Source organism: Lontra canadensis, unplaced genomic scaffold, assembly GCF_010015895.1.
Source record: "Lontra canadensis isolate GAN:19392208 unplaced genomic scaffold, GSC_riverotter_1.0 scaffold91, whole genome shotgun sequence".
NCBI lineage: Eukaryota > Metazoa > Chordata > Mammalia > Carnivora > Mustelidae > Lontra > Lontra canadensis.
The window spans coordinates 937319-964209 of record NW_022631085.1 but is presented as its reverse complement, the minus strand read 5'-3'; the positions used below and the strand labels follow the sequence as shown (position 1 = coordinate 964209).

General features: G+C 44.6%; 1 protein-coding gene across 2 annotated transcripts in view; it reads left to right on the top strand.

Moving 5' to 3' along the window:
• Positions 1-26891, top strand: part of VPS35L (VPS35 endosomal protein sorting factor like) — a 115312-nt gene that overhangs the window by 45231 nt on the left and 43190 nt on the right. For both annotated transcript variants that reach the window (XM_032836186.1, XM_032836187.1), the window contains 9 exons: positions 1726-1803; positions 2302-2424; positions 12978-13024; positions 13964-14075; positions 14557-14673; positions 16277-16330; positions 19410-19490; positions 24522-24584; positions 25703-25788. In XM_032836186.1, coding sequence (XP_032692077.1) covers positions 1726-1803; positions 2302-2424; positions 12978-13024; positions 13964-14075; positions 14557-14673; positions 16277-16330; positions 19410-19490; positions 24522-24584; positions 25703-25788 — 761 coding nt within the window. The remainder of the gene's footprint in view (positions 1-1725; positions 1804-2301; positions 2425-12977; positions 13025-13963; positions 14076-14556; positions 14674-16276; positions 16331-19409; positions 19491-24521; positions 24585-25702; positions 25789-26891) is intronic.

The window sequence follows — 26891 nt, the reverse complement described above, 5'->3', positions numbered from 1 at the left end:
CTTGCTGATACCAGAAATAGGAAATGCCTGCCAGGCAGGCGGAAACAGCAGATGGAAATCATGAGCCACTACCCTTGCTACTCTGGGTAGAAATCTTTTAGACCCAAGCAGATTTCTAAGCTGCTCATTTGTCTTGATGGAGAGAAGTAAACAAAACACAGAAAAGCGGTGAGTGGGCAGGGCGTGGGGGGAGCTCGAAGCTGTTTATTCAAGGAAAGTATGATTAACTCCATTTGTAAGTCACGGCCTCTTCAGCATATCACCGCTGCTTGTCCACTGGGCCTGCCTTGGCTGTCGCCTAACAGATAATTATTGCCTTTTGTACGATATGATTAAGTGGAAGGAAAGACAATAGAACACAGTAGAGCTGTGTTCTGACATTTGTTGTATTTTTTTTTTTTTTTAATCTACTGCTTGTCCTTGAAAGTATCCTCAATAGCCATGGAACTGTCCTTGGAATTGAGCTCCCCAATGGATCTCGCATAATTCTTCTCAAAGGAATTCTTCACAGTCTGTAAAAAAAAAAAAAAAAAAAAAAAACCGTCTGTAAAAAGAAAAAAAAAAAAAACACGTCATTATTGTTAATCTTCATGACCTTGAGTAGGGTTCAAGGTCCATGTAGGGGTCGAGGTTTCTTCAAACAGGGACAGATTCCAGTGTTTGAAGAATCTGTCCCTATTTGAAGAAACCAGGTCCCAGAGAAGCCCCTTCTCCTAGAAAGTTGCTTTTGTGCTAAAGCAGCAATTTGAAATTGAGGTGTGTCTGAGGGGCTCAGTTTAAGGAACATGATGCTTTTGGTTTGTTTTGAACACATGAAACCCATGAATTCCCCTCCATAGCTCATACCTTCATTTTTCCATCCACCCCCAGGGGTCTGGCTGCCTGCTCTATGATTAGCACAATTTTTCAGCTGGAATGTTACAGTCTGTTGTTTATTTTTTATTTTTGTAAAGATTTTATTTATTTGACAGACAGAGATCACAACTGGGCAGAGAGGCAGGCAGAGAGGGTACGGGAAGCAGACTCCCCGCTGAGCAGAGAGCCCGATGCGGGCCTCGATCCCCTGACCCTGAGATCATAACCTGAGCCAAAGGCAGAGGCTTAACCCTCTGAGCCTCCCAGGTGCCCCTACGGTCTGTTTTTTAAACAGTGAATGCCTGAGCAAGCGGGTTATAGCATTCTTATGCTTCATGCTCATCTTATATAAAATTGCTTAAAATACATTAAAAACTTGTCTGCTTCCATGACTGCCCAGCGAAGAGGAGACTGTATATTTTGACAATGCACTGGTGAAGTCCAAGCTGACTCTCTTCTGTACCAGAGTCTTTTTTTGCTTCATCTAATAAAAGTGCAGCCACGTGTCTGTTTATCTTTTTTTTTTTTTTTTTTTGAGGACAAGAGAATACTGTATAAACAGTCTTGAGAGTACGTTCCTCCTTTGTGCCTATTGATTTGTTCTCTTGGTCATCTGTTCAGAAATACATGCACTACCTTTGGGAAATTGCAAAGGTGATTACTGCAAATGTTGCCTTTTTTTTTCCCCATTAAAAATAGCTTCTGTGGTTTTTCTTATAAAAGCATCCACGCTTCTTGAATAAGGAAACAGATAAGGAAAAAGAATAAAAACTTTCTGGACTTCTCTATGCTTACGTGTGTTTTTCATTTGTAACCATGGCATCCTACCGTTTTCCCATAGTCAAAGTAGTTTCTTTTGTTTGGCTCCAGGTGGGAATGGAAGTGGCTCCACATCTCAAAGAAAGCCTGAATAAGAACTTTTTTGACTTCCTCCTCACATTCAAACAGGTGAGAGAACACTGGCAGAACGGCTAATGGATAGAACGGTTTCGTGATCACGAGTTCACAGAACCCAGTTGGATTTCCGAGTTGAGATCGCCTTCAAGCTCTTTAAATGCATAAGCCCTTGAAAATGACACTGGAGTCTGTTACAGACAATTAAAATGTGTTGATTGTACTGAACAAGCAGAGAGAATTAATATGCATGTGTTAACAGGAAACGTCTCCAGCGGATCAGCCCCTTTTCCTCTCATCTGCTGGCTCCATTTTTATCAGATTATTTCTCTGCACAGCGCACATTCCCAAAACAGCTCAGCTCGGTGACATGGGAAACGATCTCTGGTTTTTTTCCTAGTTTAAAAACAAAACAAAACAAAAACCTAAGAAACCAGGCAGTTTCTCTGGGGGCCATCTGATAGCTTACAAGTTCGCATCATCTGGGAGTTACGTGCTTTTCGTTTATTATTGTTCCTTTCTTTTTCTGGGTGTTTCTTTGGTCTCCTACAGATTCATGGGGATACGGTCCAGAACCAGCTGGTGCTTCAGGGCGTGGAGCTGCCGTCCTACCTGCCCCTGTACTCGCCGGCCATGGACTGGATCTTCCAGTGCATCTCCTACCACGCCCCCGAGGTAACGGCCACGTGCGGTCAGCGTGAAGTTCACGCAGAGGAGAGATGCCAGGGCTCCCCTCTCTTCCATATTGTGTCACAATGACCTGTCCGCCAGTGTGCCTGGTCATGTTAATGGTGTCTTTCCGTCACAGCGACAGCCACACCGAGGCCAGCCAGCTGTTCCGTAGTCTCACCGCCGTGGCTGGCGCCGTGCACAGCGCCTTTCCATGACTGTCTGGGTAACAGCTCCGGGAGGGGGGCTCTGCGAGGCCAGAGAGACACCTCTGATGGGTCACAGAGCTCGAAGGTGGGGGTGACAGGGTGCACACTGTGCAGTGTGGCTCCAGGGCCGGTGGGTTTCATCACCTTTTTACTCACCTTCCTGCCCTCCTCTCGTGTTGGTGATAATCTGGGAAGTCGGTAGAGCAGGTCATAGTTTCCCTGTTGTGCAGAAGGAAAGTGACACTCAGATGTGTGATTGCGTTGATAAGATTTTTTTCCTGTTCTTTTTTTAAGATTTTTTATTTGAGAGAAAGAGAACACGAGCAGGGGGAGGGAGAGGGAGAAGCAGGCTCCCTGCTGAGCAGGGACCCCCCCCCCCCCCACCAACACAGGGCTCAGTCCCAGGACCCTGAAAGCATGACCTGAGCTGAAGGCAGACACTTAACTGACTGAACCACCCAGATGCTCTCTCTCTCTCTTTCTCTCTCTCTCTCTTTTTTTTTTTTGGTCTAATTGAAACATTGTTAGAAATTAAAGTACAATCGGAATCAAAGCGGAAATACCTTTTCCTTACCCAAGACTGAGACGTAGAACACCAGTTCCACCTAGCATAATACCCACCGTGACAGATGAAGCTTCTTCAACAGATGCTTCAGGATTTATCCTTCGGGGAGGAGGGAAAGGGATCTTGCTCCAAAACAAGGTGGCACAGTGCAGAGCGAAATTCAGGTATACCTGCCTTTTTCCAGAAGCTGCAAACTTAATCACACCCTAAAGAAAGAGGAAAAAGGACATGACTTTGACTCAGCACCCCCACTTTTAAGAATATTACGTAGATGTGCTTGGACAGGTGCAGAAGGATGCACGCATGCACACACATAGACCGATAAGTGGGATTGGGCTGGTCCAGCATCAGAAACCAGCATCACATGGGGATCGGGTCGGAATCCATATAGATTCAGTGGCCTGTCACGGGGCCCACTTCCAGTGATGGAGGACCACGAGGAAGATCTGTTCATACGGACATAAGGGTGCTCGCAATAAATGGTGAGTCACAAAGGGAGGTTACACGCCTTGCTGTGTGTGTCCTCAGCAGTGGCATGGCCTAGTGTTCAGGTTTGGGCCCTGGAGTCGGAGGGCCTGGGTTCAAATCCCAGATCCATTGCTTACAGCTGTCGGGACAGAAGCACAGGCAGGTCCCTAACCACTCTGAGCCTGTTTTCTTCATCTGTGAAACGGGAGCATTAATTCTCTTTTTTGGTTTTTCGGACAGATTGCATAGGATGATTCGTTTGCGTTGTTTGGTCGAGTGCCCCACACGTAGCACGGGGGTGTTTGTTGCGTTGGCGGGATCGCAAACATGATGTTTGTATCTGTGTGTGAGAACTGGGGAGGAGGGGTGTCAGAATATCACTGGAAGGTGAGATTTTGCCTCATCTTAACTTACTTTTCTTGGCCTACTGTTGCTTTCTAACTTTTCGGCCAAATGTAATGGATTCTCTACACTTTCGTTTCCCCAAATCCTAAAGTATGAAGGGAAAAATTAGGGGCATCTTGGATTTCAGGTGACCTTTCCCCCCCCCCCCCCCCCAACCATTAAGTTGATTTTAAATCAAGTCGGTGTGAGTGGAAGATTGTTTTTAAGCTGTGGTGTCGGCAGGAGTCTTAGCAACCACACGGTGGCCCAGGTGGCCCAGGCGGCCCAGGTGGCCCAGGCTCTGGGGAGAGGGAGCATGAACCGGAGTGTACAGAGCCCCCTATCTGTTCAGCCGAATGACTGAAACATAAGAGCAGGGTTGACATGTTTGAAAATGGGAACACTTAAGTTCTTTTCCCCTTATTTTAACAAAAGGCCAAATCGAATTAAAACAAAAGGTACCCATCATAAGGCATTCTTCCTTTTATTTTAAGCACCAGGAATCTCAAAGGATGGCAGAAGCTGGGAATAGAGCTTTCCCAGGGAGTAAAACTCTAGGAAATCATTACCACGCCAGAAGAAGTGATTAAAAAAATTAGGTCACCTGAATAATAATAAACTCTGACTCTTCGGGCACTTAAATAAGGACCTTGGAGCATCTCATTTAAAAAATGTTAATCATTTTCAAAATGCAGACGAATCAATGTCCTGGTGGAAGGTGGTGTTGAAGATGCCCGTGTCTGATGCCTAAAAACTCTTGGAGTGGCTGGAATGTGTCACCTGGGGAGTTAGGCCACGCCTCCAAAGCAGGGGATGGTCTGTTTGGCCGTGGCTGGCGGTAAGGTATAGGACAGGCAGGCAAGATGGGGGAAAGGAGAAAAGCCTTCAGCTACTAAGATCTGTCATATGAAATTTCAGATTGAAATTGAAATCCCAAATTCCAAAAAAAAAAAAAAAAAAAAAGGAGCTATTATTCAGAAAGGCTTTTTTGTTGTTGTTTGAAGATCGGATTTTTTTCCGCCCATATACGACAAAAATAAAATAACAATAGGTAAAAAAACAGATTTATGCCCTTAAATCCAGGCACATTCTGCAGAGATAAAAAAGTAATCATTTCACAAGATCTGGTTTTAGGCAATGAAAACAAATCCTTCTCAGCATTTTCAGCAGCTTTTCATTTGTTGGGGGTGGCGTGGGAGGTGTAGAAGGAAAAAGGCCTGGTCCAGGACGTGAGTGGCAAGTGCCGTCTGATAGGGAATCCCTCGAGGTCCTTTCCTAAGCAGGAGGTACAGGTTGTAAATGTCGGCTGAGCAAAGAAGCAGATGCACCAGGAGTGGTGGGAGCGGGCAGTCGGGTAGACCAGGGTTCAGGGGTTCAGACTATGGCTGTGTTGCCTTGGGCTACTTGACGTCTTTTACCACTATAAAATGGGGCTAATAGAACCTTCTAGAAGGCTGTCGTGGAGTGACCGTCGGGGGTGGCTGCCATCCTTATGTTTGGTCTTTACAGGGACTCACTGAAGTAGATGTGGGTCTGGGCCAACTTGACAGTCAGGAAGCAAGCAGGGGGTGAGATGAGGGAGAGGGACGGAGGGAAGCGACTGAGGCAGGTGAGAGGCATAATGAGGAGACCAAAGCCTTACTGAAGAGAGTGACAAATAAGGCTGGCTGGGTGTGGACCAGCTTCCAGAGGTCATTGAACATAACATGGTGGAGATCGGGCAGCTCTTGGAGATTTTTGATCAGGAGAATGATTTGAAACAAAAGCGATGCTTCAAGATCAAACTAGCAGAAGCCCACCAGACAGATCAGAAGGAGAAGGGTTGGTAGCTATGGGGGAAAAAAAATGAGACAGAATGGATAGGAGAGAATTTCCTAATCAGAAAACATTTATTAATAAAAATATATATTCGGGGCACCTGAGTGGCTCAGTCGGTTGACTCTTGACTTTGTCTCAGGTCATGATCTCTGGGTCCTGGGATCAAGCCCCACATTGGGTGCCATGCTCAGTGGGGAATCTGCTTGGGATTCTCTCTCTGCCTCTTCTTCTGCCCCTTGCCCCACTCACATGCTCACTCTCTTGCTCCCTCCCTCACTCCATATCCCCCTCTGACCCCCCCAAATAAATAAAGAATTTGTATTCATATTTAGAAAAGATAGAAAAGTGAAAAAGAGAAAAACAACCACCTAAAATCCTGCCATGTTAACACTTTAATATGTTTCCGTATTATTTCTCTATCCACTCTGGCTCTCTCACTCTGTACTTTTGTTTTATAGATGAGGATTTTTGTGTGCGTAATTATATGGTACTTTTCCCTCACTTAGCGTTATATTGAGCACCTCTTGTTAAGGAAGTTCTCTGACCCTCAATCATGTCGGGAAGTGTTCAGAGTCAGGTTTGTTGGGTGTGAGGAATGGAGGAGGGAGGTGAGTCAGAGATGCTAAGTTTTAGAGCCCTTCACACAATCACCTTTTGCTGAGGCTCGCTGGGTTCCAGGCCCTGTGTGAGTTCCTTTGTTTGGGCCACCTTACTTCGTCCTCCGCTTCCCTAGGCTGGGGACTGTGGTTATTCCCATTTTACAGATGAGGCACCTGAGGCTCACCACTTGCTAAGTTCACACAACTGGAAAGAGTCATAGCCATGTAACCTCGTAGACATTAACTCTGAACCCAGCAGATGTGTTCTCTCCACCCCTAAACTCTTTCTTCCCAGATAACTCTTGTTAATGGCTACACTTAAGGAGGGATTTAAGGGCCCTAACGAATTGACTCATGGGACTGTTATCTCATGGGCAAACTATAAGTTGCACTTGAAATGTTCTAAAACGTGAGTAGTCTGGTAATGCCAATTTAAGACTAGCCTTGGCCATTGCTGACTCCCTCTGATGCATATAGGTGTATCATTTTCGTTCATTTGCATTAGGAAAAAAAGTTCCCTGCGAGGGGCGCCTGGGTGGCTCAGTGGGTTAAGCCTCTGCCTTCGGCTCAGGTCATGATCCCAGGGTCCTGGGATCGAGCCCCACATTGGCCTCTCTGCTCAGCAGGGAGCCTGCTTCCCCCTCTCTCTCTGCCTGTCTCTCTGCCTACTTGTGATCTCTGCCTCTCAAATAAATAAACAAAATCTTTAAAAAAAAAAAAAAGCCATTTAAAAAGTTCCCAGCGAAAGAGAAATAATACGAAAAACTTAAAACATTTCTCCTTTTTTTAAGATTTTATTTATTTATTTGATAGAGTGAGAGACATAAGCAGGCAGAGCAGCAGAGGGAGAGGGAGAAGCAGGCTCCCCACTGAGCAGGGAGCCCGATGCGGGGCTCGATCCCAGGACCCTGGGATCATGACCTGAGCCGAAGGCAGTTGCTTAACCAACTGAGCCACCCAGGCACCCCAACATTTTTCCTTGTAATGCTTAGAGTATAGGATTTATTTTTATTAACACCGAAATATTTTCTTTGAGACTTGAACATATCCAGTCTGGATGGGAGGGAAGGGGCATATGATTTTGCCTACCCTTTACATGTTTGCTTCATTTAGAAAAAGAGGAAGGAAAATAAGATACATATATCATTTAATTCTTTTTTTTTTTTTTTTTTTTAGTGAAGCAGTACCTGAAAACACTGATTGGAAGGGTACTGTAGTAAAAGCAGGAAGACAAATCTGGGAGCGCTCTGAGCTGCATACGAGTCCTTCTTAGTTTGGAAAGTGGAAGTATGGGGTCAGCCCAACTTCTTTAGCTTTTCCTATACTTTTTTTTTTTGTAAAGATTTTATTCATTTATTTGACAGACAGAGGTCACAAGTAGGCAGAGAGGCAGGCAGAGAGAGAGGAGGAAGCAGGCTCCCCGCTGAGCAGGAGGCCTGATGGCCTCAGTGGTTTAACCCACTGAGCCACCCAGGTGCCCCAACTTTTCCTATATTTTTGAAGTACATAAATAACCCTCATCTGGGGATAACCTTAAAAATCCAGTAGTTAAATATGGTGGTGGTTATAGAAATCCGTGTATGTTAGTGCACTGTCACAAAGACCTACCCTTCCCTCGCAACAGAGTGAATGGAAAACCTGGTGAAATATCCAGTTAATTGTATTATACCCATGTCACTTTCCTGGCTTTGATAATGCCCTCTAGTTAAATAAGATGTCACCGCTGGGGAGAGCTGGGTGATGGGTCCCTAGGACCTCCTGGTATGATTTTTACCATCTTTTATGAGTCTGTAACTGGTTCAAAATAAAAAAAAATTTTAAAGTCTGTCAGGAGCAATCTGAACACTACCGTTATTGCACGTAGGAATTCCTCAGCCGTTAGAAAGAATGAGGAAGGAGTGCCAGGTGGCTCAGTCGTTAAAGTGTCTGCCTTCGGCTCAGATCATTATCCCAGCATCCTGGGACAGCGGGAAGCCTGCTTCTCCCTCTCCCACTCCCCCTGCTCGTGTTCCCTCCTTCGATGTTTCTCTCTCTGTCAAATAAATAAATAAAATCTTTAAAAAAAAAAGAAGAATGAGGCAGATGCGTTTGTGTAGTTACATGGAAAGAACAAAGCCCATGCTAGATTCTTGAATTAAAAAGGCAAGTTGTGGCCCAATATGTATATGACTGTTCATTTTTGTAAGACAGAAAAACCCAAGCTTGGGCTTTTATAAGAAAAGCGATATAGGGGCGTCTGGGTGGCTCAGTGGGTTAAAGCCTCTGCCTTCGGCTCGGGTCATGATCCTGGGGTCCTGGGATCGAGCCCCGAGTCGGGCTCACTGCTCAGCAGGGAACCTGCTTCCTCCTCTCTCTCTGCCTGCCTCTCTGCCTACTTGTGATCTCTGTCTGTCAAATAAATAAATAAAAAATCTTAAAAAAAAGAAAAGCGATATATTCACGGGGTGTAAACAAAGGTCTGGAAAGATAAACACCCAGATGTTGACACTGGTGATCACTAGAAAGCAGATGTTGGGAGGGAAGGCATTCGCGATTTACTTAACCGCCTGGCGATAGTGTTTGAGCGTTTTTTTTCCATAGTGAGCATTTCTTATTTCTCTAGTTTTTATTTATCCATTTATTTCTATTTTATATATTTTTAAAGATTTGTTTCTTAGAGAGGGGAGGGAGGGTCAGTTGGAGAGAGAGAGAGAGAACCTCAAGCTGACTCCGTAGTGAGCACGGAGCCCGACACGGGCCTCCATCCCAGGACCCTGAGGTCATGACCTGAGCCAAAACCAAGAGTTGGACACTTACCTGACTAAGCCACCTAGGCGACCCAATTTTTATATTTTTTATAAAAAATATATAAATAACTGTAACGTGGGGGCCGTCTGAGATTCCTGCACCTCCCAGTTCTGATTCGTGTATATGGGCTAATATGCTGACCTACATATTCTTCTGGTTCATCCCAGCCAACAGGCTCGTTCCCATCTCAGTCTGTTTGAACGGATGTTCATCTTGTTCTTGCCAAAGATAATCGATCCTGTCGCTTCTCAGAAGAAAAAAAAAAAAAAGCTATAACCTCTAACAGATGTGTCTAGGGTCCTATCATTTGGCTCCTTGATCACTTAGGGCTATTTCCTGCACTCCTGTCTGATGGTAGAGGCTTTTTTTGGTTTTGTTTTGTTTTAAAGTTACATGTTTGGATACGGTCTTAATGCCTTCATCTCCTTCTGAAAGAACTGTTTAAGCATTTGTCGTAATGGCCAGAATGTTTTGTCCATATGTCGGCACTTACCAACTTTTTTTCCGGAGCGGTAGGACAAGAGCCCTCGTTTGTGTGTGCGTGAGCGTGTGCGGGCGCATGCACGTATGTAAGAGAGAGAATAAGCTACGAAAGGGCATGGTTTTCTGTTTCATTTTCTCGCCGCCCTGTCCTCAGTGCCTAGGATAGTGGTTAGTACCTTAAAGTTGCTCTGTAAGTAGGTATCGAACAAGTGATTATTTGTACGTGTTGGGCAGTGTCTGTGTGATAATCCTACAGCACACCTCCTTCTCAGTCTTTTCCAGAAACCACTTTGCTATTGGTCTTCAGGAATGTCTTTTCTTTTTTTTTTTTTTTTTAAGATTTTATTTATTTATTTGAGAGAGAGAGAGAGCAAGAACATGAGAGTGGGGAGGATCAGGGGGAGAAGCAAACTTGCCACTGAGCAGGGGGGTCTGATGCGGGACTCGATTCTGGGACCCCAGGATCATGACTTGAGCCAAAGGCGGTTGCTTAACTAACTGAGCCACCCAGGTGTGTCAGGAATGACTTTTCAAGTATTAATACCCCGTGAGTGAATTAGGGAAGCCATTTGTGACACTGACAATTTTATTTTCAGCTGGGATGCTTCTGACTACAAGGAAAAAAACACCTAACCGGCCCCCAAAATAATTCAGTGTCTTTTCTCACACAACAAGTGCAGGCTGTGGGCCAGGCAGGTTCTGTCCCATCTCTCCTCTATCATCCTCACGTAGCAAAGTGCCTGCAGCCGTGCCAGGCATCACATCCAGACACAGCAACATCTGGAGGCAGAAAGATAAGGAATCTACAGTTCCTTGGGTTCTTGTTTAAAAACAAGGAAGCCTTTCCTCAGAACTCCCATTCCAGCAGCTAGAAATGGGTCATGTGCCCGTTGTCTAAATCCCCCACTTGTAAAGGGAATGAGGTCACCGTGATCAATTTGGACCTGTATTAATTTGTTCAGGCCATGTCTTAGTCCTCCTGGCTGTTAAAATACTACAAACTAGGTGGCTTGTCAATACCAGGTTTTGATTTCTCACAGTTCTGGATCTGGGAAGTACAAGATGAAGATACTAGCAGTTTTGGTGCCTGGTGAAGGCTTACTTCCTGTCCATTGATGGCTGTCTTTGCTGTGTCTTCGCATGGCACAAGGGAGCTTTCTTACACACACCCCCTTTAAAAAAATATTTTGTTTATTTGTTTGACACAGAGAGATCACAAGTAGACAGAGAGGCAGGCAGAGAGGGAGGGGGAAGCAGGCTCCCTGCTGAGCAGAGAGCCTGATGCGGGGCTGGATCCCAGGACCCTGAGATCATGACCTGAGCCGAAGGCAGAGGCTTAACCCACTGAGCCACCCAGGTGCTGCACTTGGGCCCCTTTTATTAAGGGTATTAATCCTACTCACAAGAGCTCTACCCTCATGACCTAATATTATCATCACCTTGGGAGTTAGGGGGTCCTTCAGATCATACCAGGTTGCCACTGAACAGACTGGAGGGCTTGAACAGCAAAACCTAGAGGCTACAAGTCCAAGATCAAGGTGCTGGCAGGGTTGGTTTCTGGTGAGGCTTGCAGATCACTGTCTTCTCACTGTCCCCCACAGGGTCTCTCTGTGCATGTGCATTCTTGGTCCTTCTTCCTCTTCTTTTCTTTCTTTCTTTCCTTTTTTTTTTTTTTTTTTTAAGATTTTATTTATTTATTTGAGAGAGAGCCTGGGAGCACAAGAGAGAGTGAGGATGGGCTGGGGGTGGGGGCAGAGGCAGGGAGCCTGATATGGGCCTCAGTCCCAGGACCCCAGGATCATGACCTGAGCTGAAGGCAGACGCTTAACTGACTGAGCCACTCAGGCACCCCTCTCTTAGGGCCTCATTTCTCATTAATTATGTCACTAAAAACCTGTCTCCAAACGTAGTCACATTGAGCATCGGGGCTTCCACATACGAATTTGAAGGGGATCTGATTTAGTCCGTAACAGGCCCCAACCTGCTGTTTGTGGGGCAGAGACAGAAATCTGAATAAAGCCGGGGTTCTGGGGTACAGGCAATCTCTCCACAATCAGCTTTCGCCTTAATTATTCAGGCAACACCTAGGACACAAGGGGACACAGCTGGGAGGGGTACAGTTGCACTGAAGACAGTGGGGGGGGCAGACTCCTACAAATCTCATTTCTGTCACTTACTAGGAAGTACTTTAATCTATCTGAGCTTTGACTTTCTCTTCTGTGAATTGAGGATAACAGGGGGGCCTCCACGGCTGCTGTGAAGAGCTAACAACAAGGCAAGATTCGTGCTTAGCCTGGTGCCCAGTGAGCCCTCAGTGTCCAGGCTGCTGTTAGCTCTGCAGTCCCAGGCTTGACCTTGTCTGTGCCCTTCAAAACCTTCCCCAAACCACTGACCTAAAGGATCCCTCTTCCATTGATTTTTGTAAAAAAAAAAAATAATAATAATAATAACAACAGGAGCTCTTTTAGAAATACGTAATTGTCTTAAGATAGCTCTAAAGCCATTAACGGTATTCCAATGAGTGAAGTATTTATTTCCTTTGGGGGAAAACATAGGCTTCAAAACTGGAAGGAAATGTGATGACGGGTGGAGCCTTTGATGCCAGACTGCCTGGGTCATGTCTGGCCCGTGGTAACTTGCTGTGTCACCTTGGTCCAAACACATCACTGTTCTGTGACTCATTTTCTCACCTGTGCGGTGGGAGGGGAGAGAGCCTGCCTCATGGTTGGTGACAGGCGAGATCATAATGCAAAGTGCGTCTCACCCTGTATGGTAGGCTCTAGCAAATTTTCAGTGAAATGGGAGGAGCGTGGGGGTGTCATGGGAGAGGCAGGGAGTAAAGTGACTCCCATTCTCACTGGTGCCTCAAGCTCAGCAGGTCCCTCATCTGTAGGAACACTGCACGTGGGATGGTACCACTTGCATCCTCTGCCAGAGGGTAAGGACACCCAGGCTTCATCAAGTCAGGTGACCAGCCCAAGTTCTCGTAGTTCGTGAGACAGGATTTGAATCCACATATGCCTGATGCTGGGGCTCAGCTCTTCTCTGTTATACTGAAAGCCATGAAGGTGAATTCCAACCCCCATCCCTGCTCCTGACTCCCCATCTTTGCCAGGCACTGAGAGTTACAGAAATGGACTTGAGGCTCCATTTACTTTCAAGCATTACTTTGGAGATCCCTTTGTGAGAAATGTTGTTTTAGATCCTCCAACCTGATGATTTTCATTTATAATTATTTTTAATTAGGCTCTGCTAACGGAGATGATGGAGAGATGCAAGAAACTAGGAAACAAGTAAGTATTTTATTTAAATTTTATTTTTATTTTTTATTTATTTAAAAAAATTTTTTTTTTAAAGCGTGGAGATGAGTGTGGCACTTGAACTCACAACCCTGGGATCAAGACCTGAGCCCAGATCAAGAGTCAAACACCCAACAGACTGAGCCACCCAGGTGCCCCAGTATTTTAAAATTCATAAAGCATGGGTTTGGAAGTGGAGCTGGTTGATTTTTTTTTCTTTTCTTTTCTTTTTTTTTTTGAGCTTGGCATGCTCATATGGGTAAGAGGACAAGCATAGTGGCAGGGTGACATGGAGGTTGGGAACTAGAGTCTGACCTTCTGGCTTCTGATGCCTGGCTCTACTCTTTCTTACCCTTGTGAACTGGGGTCACCTTCTTGACCTCTCTGTGCCTCAGTCTCCTCATCCATAAAATGGGTTTAATAATAGTCCTTTCCCCATGGGGCTGTGATAAGTGATCAGAATAAACTCCGTCTTCCTGTCTTTCGGGCAGATGAGGTTTTGTCTCTGCTCTCCCTTCTGTGGTAGATGTCCCTAAGTCACTGTGTCCCTGGGTCCTAGAACAGTGCTTTTTGTAAGAGATGGAGATAGATATTTTATGTATTTGCAGCTTGGATCAATATTGTGACTTAATGTTTAGTTTTATTAGTGCACCAGCCTGTCAGAGGCTCAGTTTACTCTGTTTAAATGGATTTGATTGCCTGCTGTCCATCAGTCCGGCCGGCCAGCCAGTCAGCTACCCATTCATCCAGTCAATTCAACATTCATTGAGTTCCATACGTGCCTAAAACCTCGTGTTGGTCCCTAGAGGTTGCCTTTTCACTCCATACCATTAAAGAGTTTTCAATTCCTCCTTCCGCAACATATGGACTTAAAATTAAAGTGACTTTCATTAAGGGGCAGCTCTGCTGACGGGGGGCACGTGTGTCTTATAGCGCCTTGCTGTTGAATTCTGTGATGTCCGCTTTCCGGGCCGAGTTCATCGCCACGAGGTCCATGGATTTCATTGGCATGATTAAAGAGTGCGATGAGTCGGGTTTCCCCAAGGTAAGCTCTTGACCAAATGCCCAGTTTACCTGATAGCTCTCGAGGGAGACAGTCCTGTGGGGGAGGTGGGGCCGCTCAGGTCAGCAGGAAAACAGGCCAAGGCTGGCCTCTGAAGAACTCGATGGAGGATGAGTTCGTGTTTGGGATTTTTAGACACACGTCATTACCACCAGTGAGTCCTGAATCTGTTGAATTCGTTCCCTGTGAAGTGTTTAGGAAAGGCTCAGTCCGCCATCTTTAAAAATGTATCTTCACTCAACATTTATGAAAAGCTTTGTTCAGCGGAATGTTAGGGCCCACGAGTCAGAGCAGTACGCAGAGCTGGCTTTGCTCTGAGCAGCTTGGTCTGACTTGCATGTAGGCCTGAGGTAGAATTTAAGATTATCCCTGAGACGAACTCAACATTACAGCCTTTTCCTCTTAAGTTTCAGAGTACCGATTTAAAGTCCCCAGTATTGTAATGGTTTGTTCTTTTTCTTAGCATCTCCTTTTTCATTCATTGGGGTTAAACTTGGCCTTGGCTGACCCTCCTGAGGGCGATCGACTCCAGATTCTCAACGAAGCTTGGAAAGTCGTCACTAAGTTGAAGAATCCACAGGTGGGTGACCATTCAGACTTTAGGTCAAATGACTGCCTTTTGTCCAAGTTCTGCAGTATGTTCTTTCCTTTTAAAAAATTGTCTTTTGACTAATCGTATATCTGGGTTGTTGTTTTTTTTTTTTTTTTTTTAAGAAATAATTCTTCTTGGGGTACCTGGGTGGCTCAGTGGGTTAAGCCTCTGCCTTCGGCCCAGGTCATGATCTCAGGGTCCTCGGATCGAGCCCTGTATCGGGCTCTCTGCTCACCGGGGAGCCTGCTTCTTCCTCTCTCTCTCTCTGCTTGCCTCTCTGTCTACTTGTGATCTCTGTCTGTCAAATAAATAAATAAAATCTTAAAAAAAAAAAAGAGAGAGAGAATACTGGCCTAATTTAGAAAACTCAGAAACTTACCAAATCACATACCTAGGTTAAGTTTAGCAAAACCCTCACTAAACTTCAGTTTATAAACTAAACTCTGTTTAACCCAACTCTAGTCAGCTAACCAAACAACATATTTAAAGCATGTGTTAAGTCCAAAGCCTCCGGGCGTGTGGGGCCCGGGTGTGATTGCTTCCAAGCAACTTTGCATCAAAAGGTCACGTTCATGGTTATCTTCAGTCTTTGACTTCACATGGCTTTCTCAGCTTTTCTGTCAGACCTTCAGATGTTCCTGGCTTTTCCTGTGTGAACGAGGTAACTCTTTACTTCCCTCCCCATTTCTTTCTTTTCCTTAAAGTGTAGGAATAGAAGAGACACACTCACAGACGGTCTTTTTCCTCGAGCGCTACCCCCCCCAACCTCAGTGTTTTCTGGAACAGGCGCTGTACCCGACTGTTCCCTGCCATTTTCATGACCATTCCACAGCCTCTCCGTGGATCTTCCCCGCTACTTGAATCGAACACTTAATTTCTTACCTGAAATCTTCAGTGCTTTCTTACCCTTAGGACAACATACACATCACCCCTCTATCAGAAAAATGGCTTCTTTTTTAATGGTAGGAAGCCTAGTTGTTGCTTTTTTTTCTCAGAACATGCAAAAATCACATTTAATTCTGGTCTTCAGCCAGGATCCACCATCAATAACTCGGCTGAGGTGCGGCCCAGACTCGTGACTTTTATCTCCACTGCCTTTGAGTTCTTCCCAGTTTTCTTTTTCTTTCTTTCTTTCTTTCTTTTTTTTTTTTAAGGTTTTGTTTATTTATTTGACAAACAGAGATCACAGTAGGCAGAGAGGGAGGAGGAAGCAGGCTCCCTGCTGAGCAGAGAGCCCGATGCCTGGCTCGATCCCAGGACCCTGAGATCATGACCTGAGCTGAAGGCAGAGGCTTTAACCCACTGAGCCACCCAGGCACCCACTTCCCAGTTTTCTCTCTTCACCCAAGTAGCCCTTCCAGAATGTTAGTTAGTTTCATGCAACTTCTGTATTTCTAGAACTCGCTTCTTAGGATAAAATACACCCGCAGGCTAGACTTTTCTAGAGATGAACCAACCAGTCTTGAAATCCCTATCACTTTTCTCTTTGAACTGCCAGAGTGCTTGAAGGGGTTTGTGCGTGCTGAGTTTTCACCATAAGGTCAGCGGGGGGCGTTCTTATCACAAAGACGTGTTTGCTTTTTCTCCGCAGGACTACGTTAACTGTGCCGAAGTGTGGGTAGAGTACACGTGCAAGCATTTCACGGTACGTGTGGCCTGTGCTGTTATTTTTGGAAGAGTTAGGTTTTTATTCATGTTTACTATAATGAGCAAGGCTCGCTGAGGCATTGAGGCATTTTACGGTAGTAATTGTCCTTAACTTATAAGAATCGTGTCCTTTATGTGACAGTGTGCTGGAATGTTACTGTCTGCACGGTGCTTGCGTGTAAATTGGGGAAATGCTCCGTTATACCAAGTGGAGAAGTTTTTTTCACCGTAGGAAACCTTGGATGCTTCCCTGCTAAAATGCATCGTGACTCTTCGTGGGGTCTAGTCAGTGGCATTTCCACGTATTTGACGAGTGTGTCATTTTTTTCTAAGCAAAGCGACTTCTTCCCCTGTGCCCAGACTGGAACCTCGGTTTGGGAAATACTGGGCTTGTCAAGTAACAGCAACCTTAGAAGCAGGCAGAACCAGGTTCAGATCCTCTTGCCAGAATGATAAAGGTCATCGGCTTTTAAAACACCGAAGTATAGCTTCTATGCAGAAAAATGCATATGTCGTAAGTTTGCTACCTCGTGAATCTTGAGGAAGTACACCCGTGTGGTCATGGTCCAGACCAAGACGTAGGAAATACCTCAGCTGAGCCCCCTGAGCTCTGCTCCCAGTCACAGTCCGTTGGAAGTCGAAGGCAGCCACTGTCCTGGCCTCTAACTCGGTAAATTGGTTTTGGCCTGGTTTTCAGCATTATGTAAATGCTGCTCTGTTGATTTTGTTTCTTTGGTCCAACTTTGGTTTTATGCTTTACTTTGGAAACTTCAAACATATGCTGTCCCTTGGACCCATCACCCAGAAATGACTGCCTCATGACAGATCTTGTGTCATTTACATGTTTACTGCTTCTCCCATCCCTGGATTCTGAAGCAAATCTCGAACACCGTGTCTTCACCTGCCAGCACATACATGTAAAATATAAGATTCCCTTTTCTGAGACCAAATCCCAATATCTTAGCCTAATGATAAAAAGATAATACTGCTTTTAATATTAAGAATCATGGGGCGCCTGGGTGGCTCAGTGGCTTAAAGCCTCTGCCTTTGGCTCAGGTCATAATCCCAGGGTCCTGGGATCGAGCCCCGCATCTCTGCTCAGTGGGGAGCCTACTTCCCCCTCTCTCTCTGCCTGCCTCTTTGCCTACTTGTGATCTCTGTCAAATAAATAAATAAAATCTTAAAAAAAAAAAATCAGTCAATGTTCAGATGTCCCCAGTTGTCTTGCAGTTTTTTTTAGAGTTGATCATTCAATCAGGATTAAAATAAAGTCTATACATTGGAGTAGACTTCTTAGTCTTCTTCTCTTTTCCCTCCTCCTTTCCTTCCCTCCCCACACCCCCCCATCTGCGATAATATTTGTTTATGAAATTCGGACCTTCGTCCTGTAGAGTTTCCCGGTCTGGACCAGCTAGTTGTATCCGGTGACGGTGTCCTTCTGCTCTCAGTATATCCCACCAATCAGCAGTTGGTTCTAGAGTCGTCATCAGCTTCCGATAAGACTTTTCGGCACTGTGGGTGGCATTTGGGGGTTCTCCTGGGAAGCTCGTGGTATCTGGCTGTCCCTCTAATACATGGGCGGCCACTGAAGCTCGTTGCATCTCACTCACCATTTCTTAGGGGCTACAAAGTGGTGATTTTTGGAATTACAGTCAAGTCTTTGTTCATGAGCTGGGATACTTGTAGCAAGAGGAACTTCCCATGTCGGTGTTTGGTTACCCTGAGGTGCAGTTTGCACAGAAAAGGCAGGATTGCCGCTGGGTTGTTTCTTTTCCTTTACTGGTTTTAGAGTAAGGATCTGATTCCTTAGCAATCCCCAAGGTGACTAGTGAGTTGTAGTTGTTGGTATCTTGAGGAGCAGTTGGATTCAAATACACTTAAATTACATTATTCTTACTGATGCTCACTTGTCCCTTCTCTGTCCAGTGGATGCCTTTTCAGGTTGGCTCCTGAGTCCTTCTCACGTGTTCTCCACAGTCTTTGATGCCTTCCTTGCCTTCTCTTACAAGATGTTGCAGGCTCCCCGGCATATTTCTAATCCCAGATTCAGCCTCAGGTATTTCTCCAAGGAACTCTGGTTCCTTTTAGGGCCATTGTCAGATTTTTTTTTTTCCCCTTCTAGCTGTGTGACTCTAGCTAAGTCACTAAATGTTTCTGAGCCTCCACTTTCTTATTGGTAAAATGGGGATAAACATGTCCATGCCGGGGAGTTCAGTAAGGATTAGGCAGGAGAGTAAACATAATGGCAACTATTGAGATAACAAATATTTGTGATACAAATATGTTAAATAACAAATACCAGACGCCTTTTCTGTGAGCTGTGCAGCCTCAGACCTTGCCAGGAGGCTTCCCTACTCCTGTGAAAAGGACTGGGGGTCAGCAGACCTTTTCTGTGGAGAGCCGGATAGGAAGCGTTTGATGCATTGTGGACCGCAGGATCTCTGTCCCAAGTATCCAGCTGTCATTGTAGCGAACAAGCAGCCACAGACAATCTGTGAGTGGGTACAGCTGTGTGTTCCAGTAAAGTTGATGCACACTGAAATTTGAATCTCCTGTAACTTTTGTCATGACGCATCATTCTTTTGGTTTGAACATAAAAAGCATTTTTGGCATCGGGCCATGTAAAAACGGGCATGGGGCTGGATTTGGGCCATGGTTGGTCGACCCCGATAGAGATGACAAAAGCTGGTGGGCGTCCAGCTTGTCCAGGCTGAGTCTGTGCACTTCCCGCCATGCCTTGCTGTGCCCTCTGCCAGCGCCAGGGAGCGGCCTGGGACGGGCAGAGAGACAGCGGCACGGCCGATCTTACCAGCACTCAGGGATGGTGACTAGGACAATGTATCATCCCAGAAACTTCGAGGACAATGTTTTAGGCCTGACCTGGTCCAGAAGTAGTTACCTTCAGGGCGATGATAAGGGGGTGGGATTTCTCTCTTAATATTATTTCCAGCAGAAGATTGGAAACTATTCCCTGGAGAGTATGGGATATGTTCTGAAGATGTTAGTCCTTGCCCCAGAGAAGTGGCCAGTGACTGCCTTTCAGTGTCTAACACAGGCTTTTTCTCCGCTCCCCTCAGAAACGAGAGGTGAATACCGTTCTGGCTGATGTCATCAAGCACATGACTCCAGATCGTGCATTTGAAGACTCCTACCCTCAGGTAACAGCTGTGCCTTTGTCATTTCCACACTGTTAGGAATTTTATTCTTTTGAATCACACAGTCATGTTGCATGGGTCGGGCTGTAAAGTCAGATGATCCTGGATTCAGATCTTGGCTCTGCCGTATCATCACCATCTGCCCTTTACTCTGTTATTGAACATTATTGTGCCTCAGTTTTCTCGCCTGTAAAATGGGCTAGTAGTCCTACACTCAGAGTGGCTGTGAGGATTGCGTGAGGTGTGATATGGGCTGCCCCTGTTCAGCTGCTTGGCACCAGTAAGGAAGGGGCCTATGTTTTCCAGTTCAACTAACTTTTTATTTGAAAATAGAGTCAAGCTTATTGGAAAATTGAAAAAATAGCTCAGAGAACGCCCATTATTTTTTTAGTCAGATTCACCAACTGTGAACATTTTCCATGTTTGCTTTATCATTATCATGTGTACACACACACACACACACACACACATGCATAATACATGTGTGAATTTTTTCCTGGCTTCTTTGAGGATAAGTTGCATATGTGATGCTACTTTGCGTCTGAAGAAGTCAGTGAATATTTCCTATGAACAAGGGCATTCTCCATATAACCACAGTTCGGTTTTCGACTCCAGAGAGTTTAACATTAATATATTCATACTGTCTCCTCCACGGTCCATATTACAGCTTTGTCAGTGGACTCAGTAATGTCCTTGATAGCAGGTTTTTCCCCCTCCAAGACGGAGTCTGGCCAAGGTTCATTTACTGTCAGGTAACTTTCAACCTAATTGAAATTTTGTTTTTTATTTAATAACATGATGTTCTGGCACTTACTACCTGGGATCAATTTCTAGCTTCACTTAGCAGAAGAAAATGAATTATAATTACATGTTCTTGTAAGAAGGTTAAAATTCTAACATTTTGGTAAGGGTGTTTTCCCCATTTGCTAATTAAAATAGTTCATCTTCAGAATTTATTGAGGAGGGGGGCACCTGGGTGGCTCAGTGGGTTAAAGCCTCTGCCTTCGGCTCAGGTCATGATCCCAGGGTTCTGGGATCGAGCCCCACATCAGGCTCTCTGCTCACCAGGGAGCCTGCTTCCTCCTCTCTCTCTGCCTGCCTCTCTGCCTACTTGTGATCTCTGTCAAATTAAAAAAAAAAAAAAGTATTTATTGAGGAGGCACTGAGTATCTGACATTTTTCTAGGGGTGATGAAAACATTGTATAGTCTCGTACACCAGGCTCTTGGTAAGCATCACTGAGTGAATGAAGCATGTAGAGAGATGGGTCATACCCTTGTGGGTCGTCAAGATCTTGGGCACATGTGAAGACTGAGATGCATTAGAATTTTTGTTGAGGAATATTTAGTAAGACCTTGACTCCTAGGGACCCATTTAATTGAAGACTGTAACATAATAATTTCAATCTGTTGCAGTCCATTCCTAAGAGAGAGAGGAATAGTTACATTATACAATTCTGTCATATCTAGAAGCAATTTATAAAAGGTACCCTAGGGGTCAGCCTGCATTCTGGAGAACCTCCCGTGTGAGTTGTGAGCCCCTTGTATTACATTAAAATGATCTCAACAGCAGTGTTTTCAGTATAAACAAAAGTACCTGTCAGTAAATTTTCTCTTCTTGACAGTAACCAGGACAAGAGGTTTATAATTTCCTTAGAAGATGCACCTCTGTGGTTCTGTCAACAGTGAACATCTCAGGGAGAGGGGTGGTGGACATCAGCGCCTGGGTCTCTGGGGCCAAGGTTAGAGACTGTGCCACCATCCTCGGGTAATGATGTGTTGTTTGACTCTGCCAGTAAACTCTGTTCATTGCCTCTCCATGGAAGTCGTCAAGAAACACAGGGCCATCATGGGCTAGAACAGGGGTCTGCAAAGTACATCCCCTAGACCATATGTAATGTAGCCCACCGAATGTTATTGTGAATAAAGTTACTTAAAAAAAATTTTTTTAGGGAGGGGCGCCTGGGTGGCTCAGTGGGTTAAAGCCTCTGCCTTCAGCTCAGGTCATGATCCCAGGGTCCTGGGATCGAGCCCCGCATGGGACTCACTGCTCGGCAGGGAGCCTGCTTCCTCCTTTCTCTTGCCTGCCTCTCTGCCTACTTGAGATCTCTGTCTGTCAAATAAATAAATAAAATCTTAAAAAAAATTAAAAAAAAATTTTTTTTAGGGAGAGAGGGAGAGACAGGGAGCAAGGAGAGGAGAGGAGCAAGGAAAAGGAGAGAGAATCCCAAGCACACTCTAAGCGTCGAGCCTGATGCTGGGCTCGATCTCACAACTCTGACATCACGATGACCCAGAGCAAACCGAGAGTCAGATGCTTAACTGACTGCACACCTAGGCTCCCCAGGAATAACATTTTATTGGAACCAGCCATGCTGTATCAAGAAAAAAGAAACAGCCTGGGGTCTGTGGGGGGTTAGCTTACTCTAGGTCTGGGTTAGGGAAGGGACACAGGGAACTGGAGCATTTTCTTGTGTCACAGGGTGAAGAAGTACTCCGAGAAAACTGATGGGGGTGGGGCGCATGAAGAGGACACAGGAGCAGCTTGGAAGGGGCTCTCACAGGCCCCCAGTTTGAGCACTGGAAGATATAAGGCCAGTAATGGATCCATTCCTAAAGTAGGAATCCAGGAGTCCAAACTTAGGGGGAATAGATTGATGAGGGGAAAGGCAGGCACGGGGTGCCGACTGAGTCGGGGAAGAAATGAGAGCTCAAAGGTCTCTGTTTGCAGCCATCACAGACAGTAAAGATAAGAAACCTCGATTTTCAGGCAAGAATCCTCAGTCGATGCTCAGTCAGTCTAGGCGGGGCAAGTATGAGGAGGAGTGCGATATTTTCATATCCCCCTGGGTCTTTCTAGAATGAGTTTTAGCTGCAAGGGGAAAAATAGTGACCATACAGTGGAGACCTCAGACAGGCATTGACTCTCTGATCACATGTCCTGTCACCCGTGAGGAGCAAGTGAATACGTGTGGTGGCAGGTGGGGCACCCTGAGGAAGAAACAGCATCCTGTCTGTAGCCTTGACATTGAGAAAGTGTGATTGAATTAAGTCATGAGGAAACAGCCGTCGTGCCCCAGTTGAGGAACATTCTATGAAGTAATCCGCCTGTATTCTTCCAAAATACCGTTGTCATTAAGGACACAGGCTAAGGCGCTGTTCTGTATTAACAGAGGCTAAAGAGCCACAAAAATGGAAAGCAATGCGTGATCCTGGACTGGGCCCAATGCTGCAGAGAGGGAAAAATAATTCCATAGAGAACATACTGAGACAGTTGACAGCAGGGACCATGAATGATTGAGTTAGAGAAGTGTTTGCATCTGTCAGTGTTAACTTCCATGAATTTGATACAGCTCCGTAGAAGTGTCAGGGAATATGATGATTAGGAAACTCAAATGAAGTATTGAGGGGTGATAGACCTGAAACATGCAGTCTGCTCGTCATGGTTCGGGGGGCGGGGGGGAGAGTAGATGTCTTACGTAGAACGGTAAGGCCGATTTAGCAACATATTAAAAATCGGTGAATTTGGGTAAAGAGAACACGGGTGTGTACTCTTCTTTCAACTGTGCTGCAAGTTTGAAGTGATTTCAAAATGAAAATTTAAAATGTGTGTGGATTGCGTGTTTACAAATTTTGCCATGAGTTGGGTGGATAGGCGAGGAGGTAAAGCACATTGTCGTAAAATGTTAGTCACTGTAGAATCTGAGGGGCAAGTAAATGGCTGTTGGTCACATGCTCTTTGAATTTTCTTGGTTTTCAGCATTTTCGTAGTGAAGGGGAAAACATCTAATTTGGGAGAGATGTATTATGTGTGACTTAAATATTAAAACAATGTCATGTTTTCCTGGGATTATTTGCAGTAGATAGGGTTCCCAAAATGGTTCTCACCAGTACCTCACACTGCTCTGCCTCGCAGCCTGTGTGGCACAGTTTTGCCATCTTTATTAGTCTTTTGCTTGACCGACCTAGTAAGCTACTTAATTATGAAGTGGGGCTCCTACCGCTTAATACTTTATTTTTAGACCATGAGCATTTTCCTTGTTAAATGATTTTAACAGCAGCATTTTTAATATAAACAAAAGTACCTGTCAGTAAATTTTCTCTTCTTAACAGTAACCAGGGGCAGGGGTTTATATTTTCCGTAGAAGAAGCACCTCTGTGGTTTTCTCAGTCAACAGGGCCTTGTGCATCTCAGGGTGAGGGGTGGTGGACATCAGCGCCTGGGTCTCTGGGGCCAAGCTTAGAGACTGCGCCACCATCCTCGGGTAATGATGTGACATTTGACTCTGCCAGTAAACTCCATTCATTGCCTCTCCACGGAAGTCATCAAGAAACACAGGGCCATCATGGGCTAGAACAAGGGGTCTGCAAAGTATGCCCCATAGACCATATGTAATGTAGCTCACCATCTGTTATTGTGAATAAAGGTTTATTGGAACCAGCCATGCCCATTTGTTCACATAACTCCCTCTGGCTGCTTTGGACCTGCAATAACTACGTTGAGTAGTTGTGATGGCTCTGTGGCCCTTTGATGAATTATTACCCCTCCCCCGCCCCAAATATTCGTAGCTGATTTTAATAGACAGCTTTCCAAGTAAAGACACTGTACTGCTCTAAGCACATCACATGAACTATCCCATTTAACCCTCACAGTGAACAAGATACTGCTTTACTCTCCATTTTATGGAAGAGGAAGATGAGGGTGAGAAGTGGCTTCCCAAAAACTGCAGAGTAAGATGGGCAAACTCAAGACTGAGACAGGGCCTAACCTACCCCCAGTAATCTCCCGTTCCTGAGACATCCTGCTCTCCTTTATTGTAATTGTAATTTCAAAATATGAAAGAAAATCGTCGCCTTTTAGAAATATCCAACTTTTGGAGTGCCTAGCTGGCTCAGTCGGGGAGACGTGTGACTCTTGATCTTGGCGTTGTGAGTTCAAGCCCCACATTGGGTGTAGAGAATACCTAGAAATAAAATCTTGAAAAAATATATCCAAGTTTTATTAAATAAGATGTGTTTTCTCTTTGGTTTTGCAGCTTCAGTCAATAATTAAGAAGGTGATTGCCCACTTCCATGATTTCTCCGTTCTTTTCTCAGTGGTAAGTAGCGTTCCTTAATTACCTTTGGAAATTTGTGTCTGAGTGAGAGGTTCACTTAGTGTCTCAGTCCTGTTTTCATGATGCCCCAGGCCAAAAGAAATACTTAACATTTCCCTTTAGGAAGCAGTTGGTATAAACAACTTCAGTATTTATGGCATAACAATTTAGTGAGTGCTTGAAAAATGAGTACTCAGACTGTGAGAGAAAAAGATTATCTTCATTTCTTTCGTGCCTCACTCATGGAATGTGTGCCCCTCTTGAACACCATACAGCTTCTCAAACCTCAGAGTCAGACTGGACATCTTCTTCCTCGTTTCCTCTTCCACACTGATTTTCATATGACACTTGCTTTTTATCACACATGCAGCCTCGTTGAGACTCTGAAATAGGTTGAACTCATCATTGTCTCAGTCTCTGACAGTTGACATTTTTTTATGCGTCCCTCATATTTAAAAATATCCCATGATGCCCCTGGGCAAGTACAAATCTAGGGGATTCTCTTCCCTGCTGCCCCTGTGTCTTCTGGTTTCCATTTATGAACTGTGTTTGTTTATTGTTTATGTTAAAAATATTTTTTGGAGCTTTGCCGTACTCCAAGCACCTGCTAAGATCTTTGCATGCGTTGCCTCATACCGTTTTCACAAGACCTCTAGGACTTAGGAGCAGTTATGATTCCCACTTTACAGATGGGAAGACTGGTGCTGGAGGAAGTATGGAGTAACTTTGAGTCAGGTGGCGCAGTTACTAAATGTAGAGCCAGGATATGGGGGCCACTCTGAACGACTGGCTCTTCTTTCTCTGGTCAATACAATTCTAAAAAAGTCAGAAGCCCACCTTGTGTGTTGTTATCTGGAGAAGCACATGATCATCTGCAGCTTGCCCAGATTGTTCCCCAAATGTTCACTGGCCCCAGCCCTGACCCCTGGCGCATGTGAGTGGTTTTAACCCTCCTAGCTTTCACAAACCTGCTTTCACGTGGGTCCTCATCTGACCCGCCTTAGAGAGATGAACAACTCTTTCTCTGCTCTGAGCTTCAAGAGAAAAGGGACCCCCAAATCCCTTCCAGCAACTTGTGTCAATGGCATGGAGAGTGCTTTTATTTATTTGTTTGTTTTTAGGAAAAATTTTTGCCGTTTCTGGACATGTTCCAAAAAGAGAGTGTGCGGGTGGAGGTTTGCAAATGCATCATGGAAGTTTTTATCAAGTAAGTATAACACGGCATAACCAGAAGTTTGGATTGCCGGTGCCCCTGTGATGCGTGTGGGTAGGAGTCACTCTGTGTCCTTGGAGGCCTAATGATCTGTATGCATTTAACCTCTGAAATAACATGGAGAGGAAAACCACATTAAAAGGAGCAGTCGTGATAAAAGTTTGTAATCAGTGCCTAAGCAGACAAAGTCATAAGGAGTAGCCGGAACCTGGCTGTCACCTACATTGTATTCCGATGTGTTTTTGGAAGGAGCCGTCTGTTAATGAACTACTTAGGGAGTAACATTCTAAAAGATAAAAATAAAGTCATACTTGTCAAGGTCGCAGAGCTAGAAAGCTTTCCGTCTTCCGTGCTTAGATTTGTGAGCGGTTTTTAAATTTCGTTGCTTTCCTTTTGACTACATCTGTGTTTCCCCAAACAGCCTACTGTTGGTGTTACAGGAAATAATTCTAGGTGGCACGGGGAGGAGAGATTTTGATTTTGATTTTAAAAGTTGTGTATTTAAGTATATTTGATAATATATATTATATAGCTAGTTTAATTGTTTTCATGTATTTTTTCTAAGACAGTTAAATTTAAAAAGTTAAAGTTGCTTAAAATATTAAATATATAGATAGGGTAAAATAAGGTGTGTTAAGATGGAACTTAAATAACCCCAGTTGGGAAAACTGAGTTAGATGTTGCTTGAATAATGTATGTTTTAAGCTTTCCTTGGGTTGTTTTCCTAAAAGGTTAATTCCATATGCTTAGAACAAATATACCTCCTTTACTTGGGTAAAGATTTGTTATAAGACCTCGTCCTTCTATATTATTTGAAAAGCCAAATTACAGTTTTGTCTGGCACTTAACACAGTAATAGATTGTAGACAGCTTTAGGAAGAAATGTAGTTTAAAAAAAAAAATCAGATTTGCCCATTGCTTGGCTTAAGAAATGCAGCAGCTTTCCCGTGATTTTGTAGGATTTACGGTAATTTTAGGAGAAGTTATAATATGTGCAGAAAAGCAAGCTTGTTATTGTTACTGGAAGAAGAATTAAAACCAACCATTGCCAATGCCAACTGAGTAATTTGCTTTATCTCAAATATACGCAACAAAGG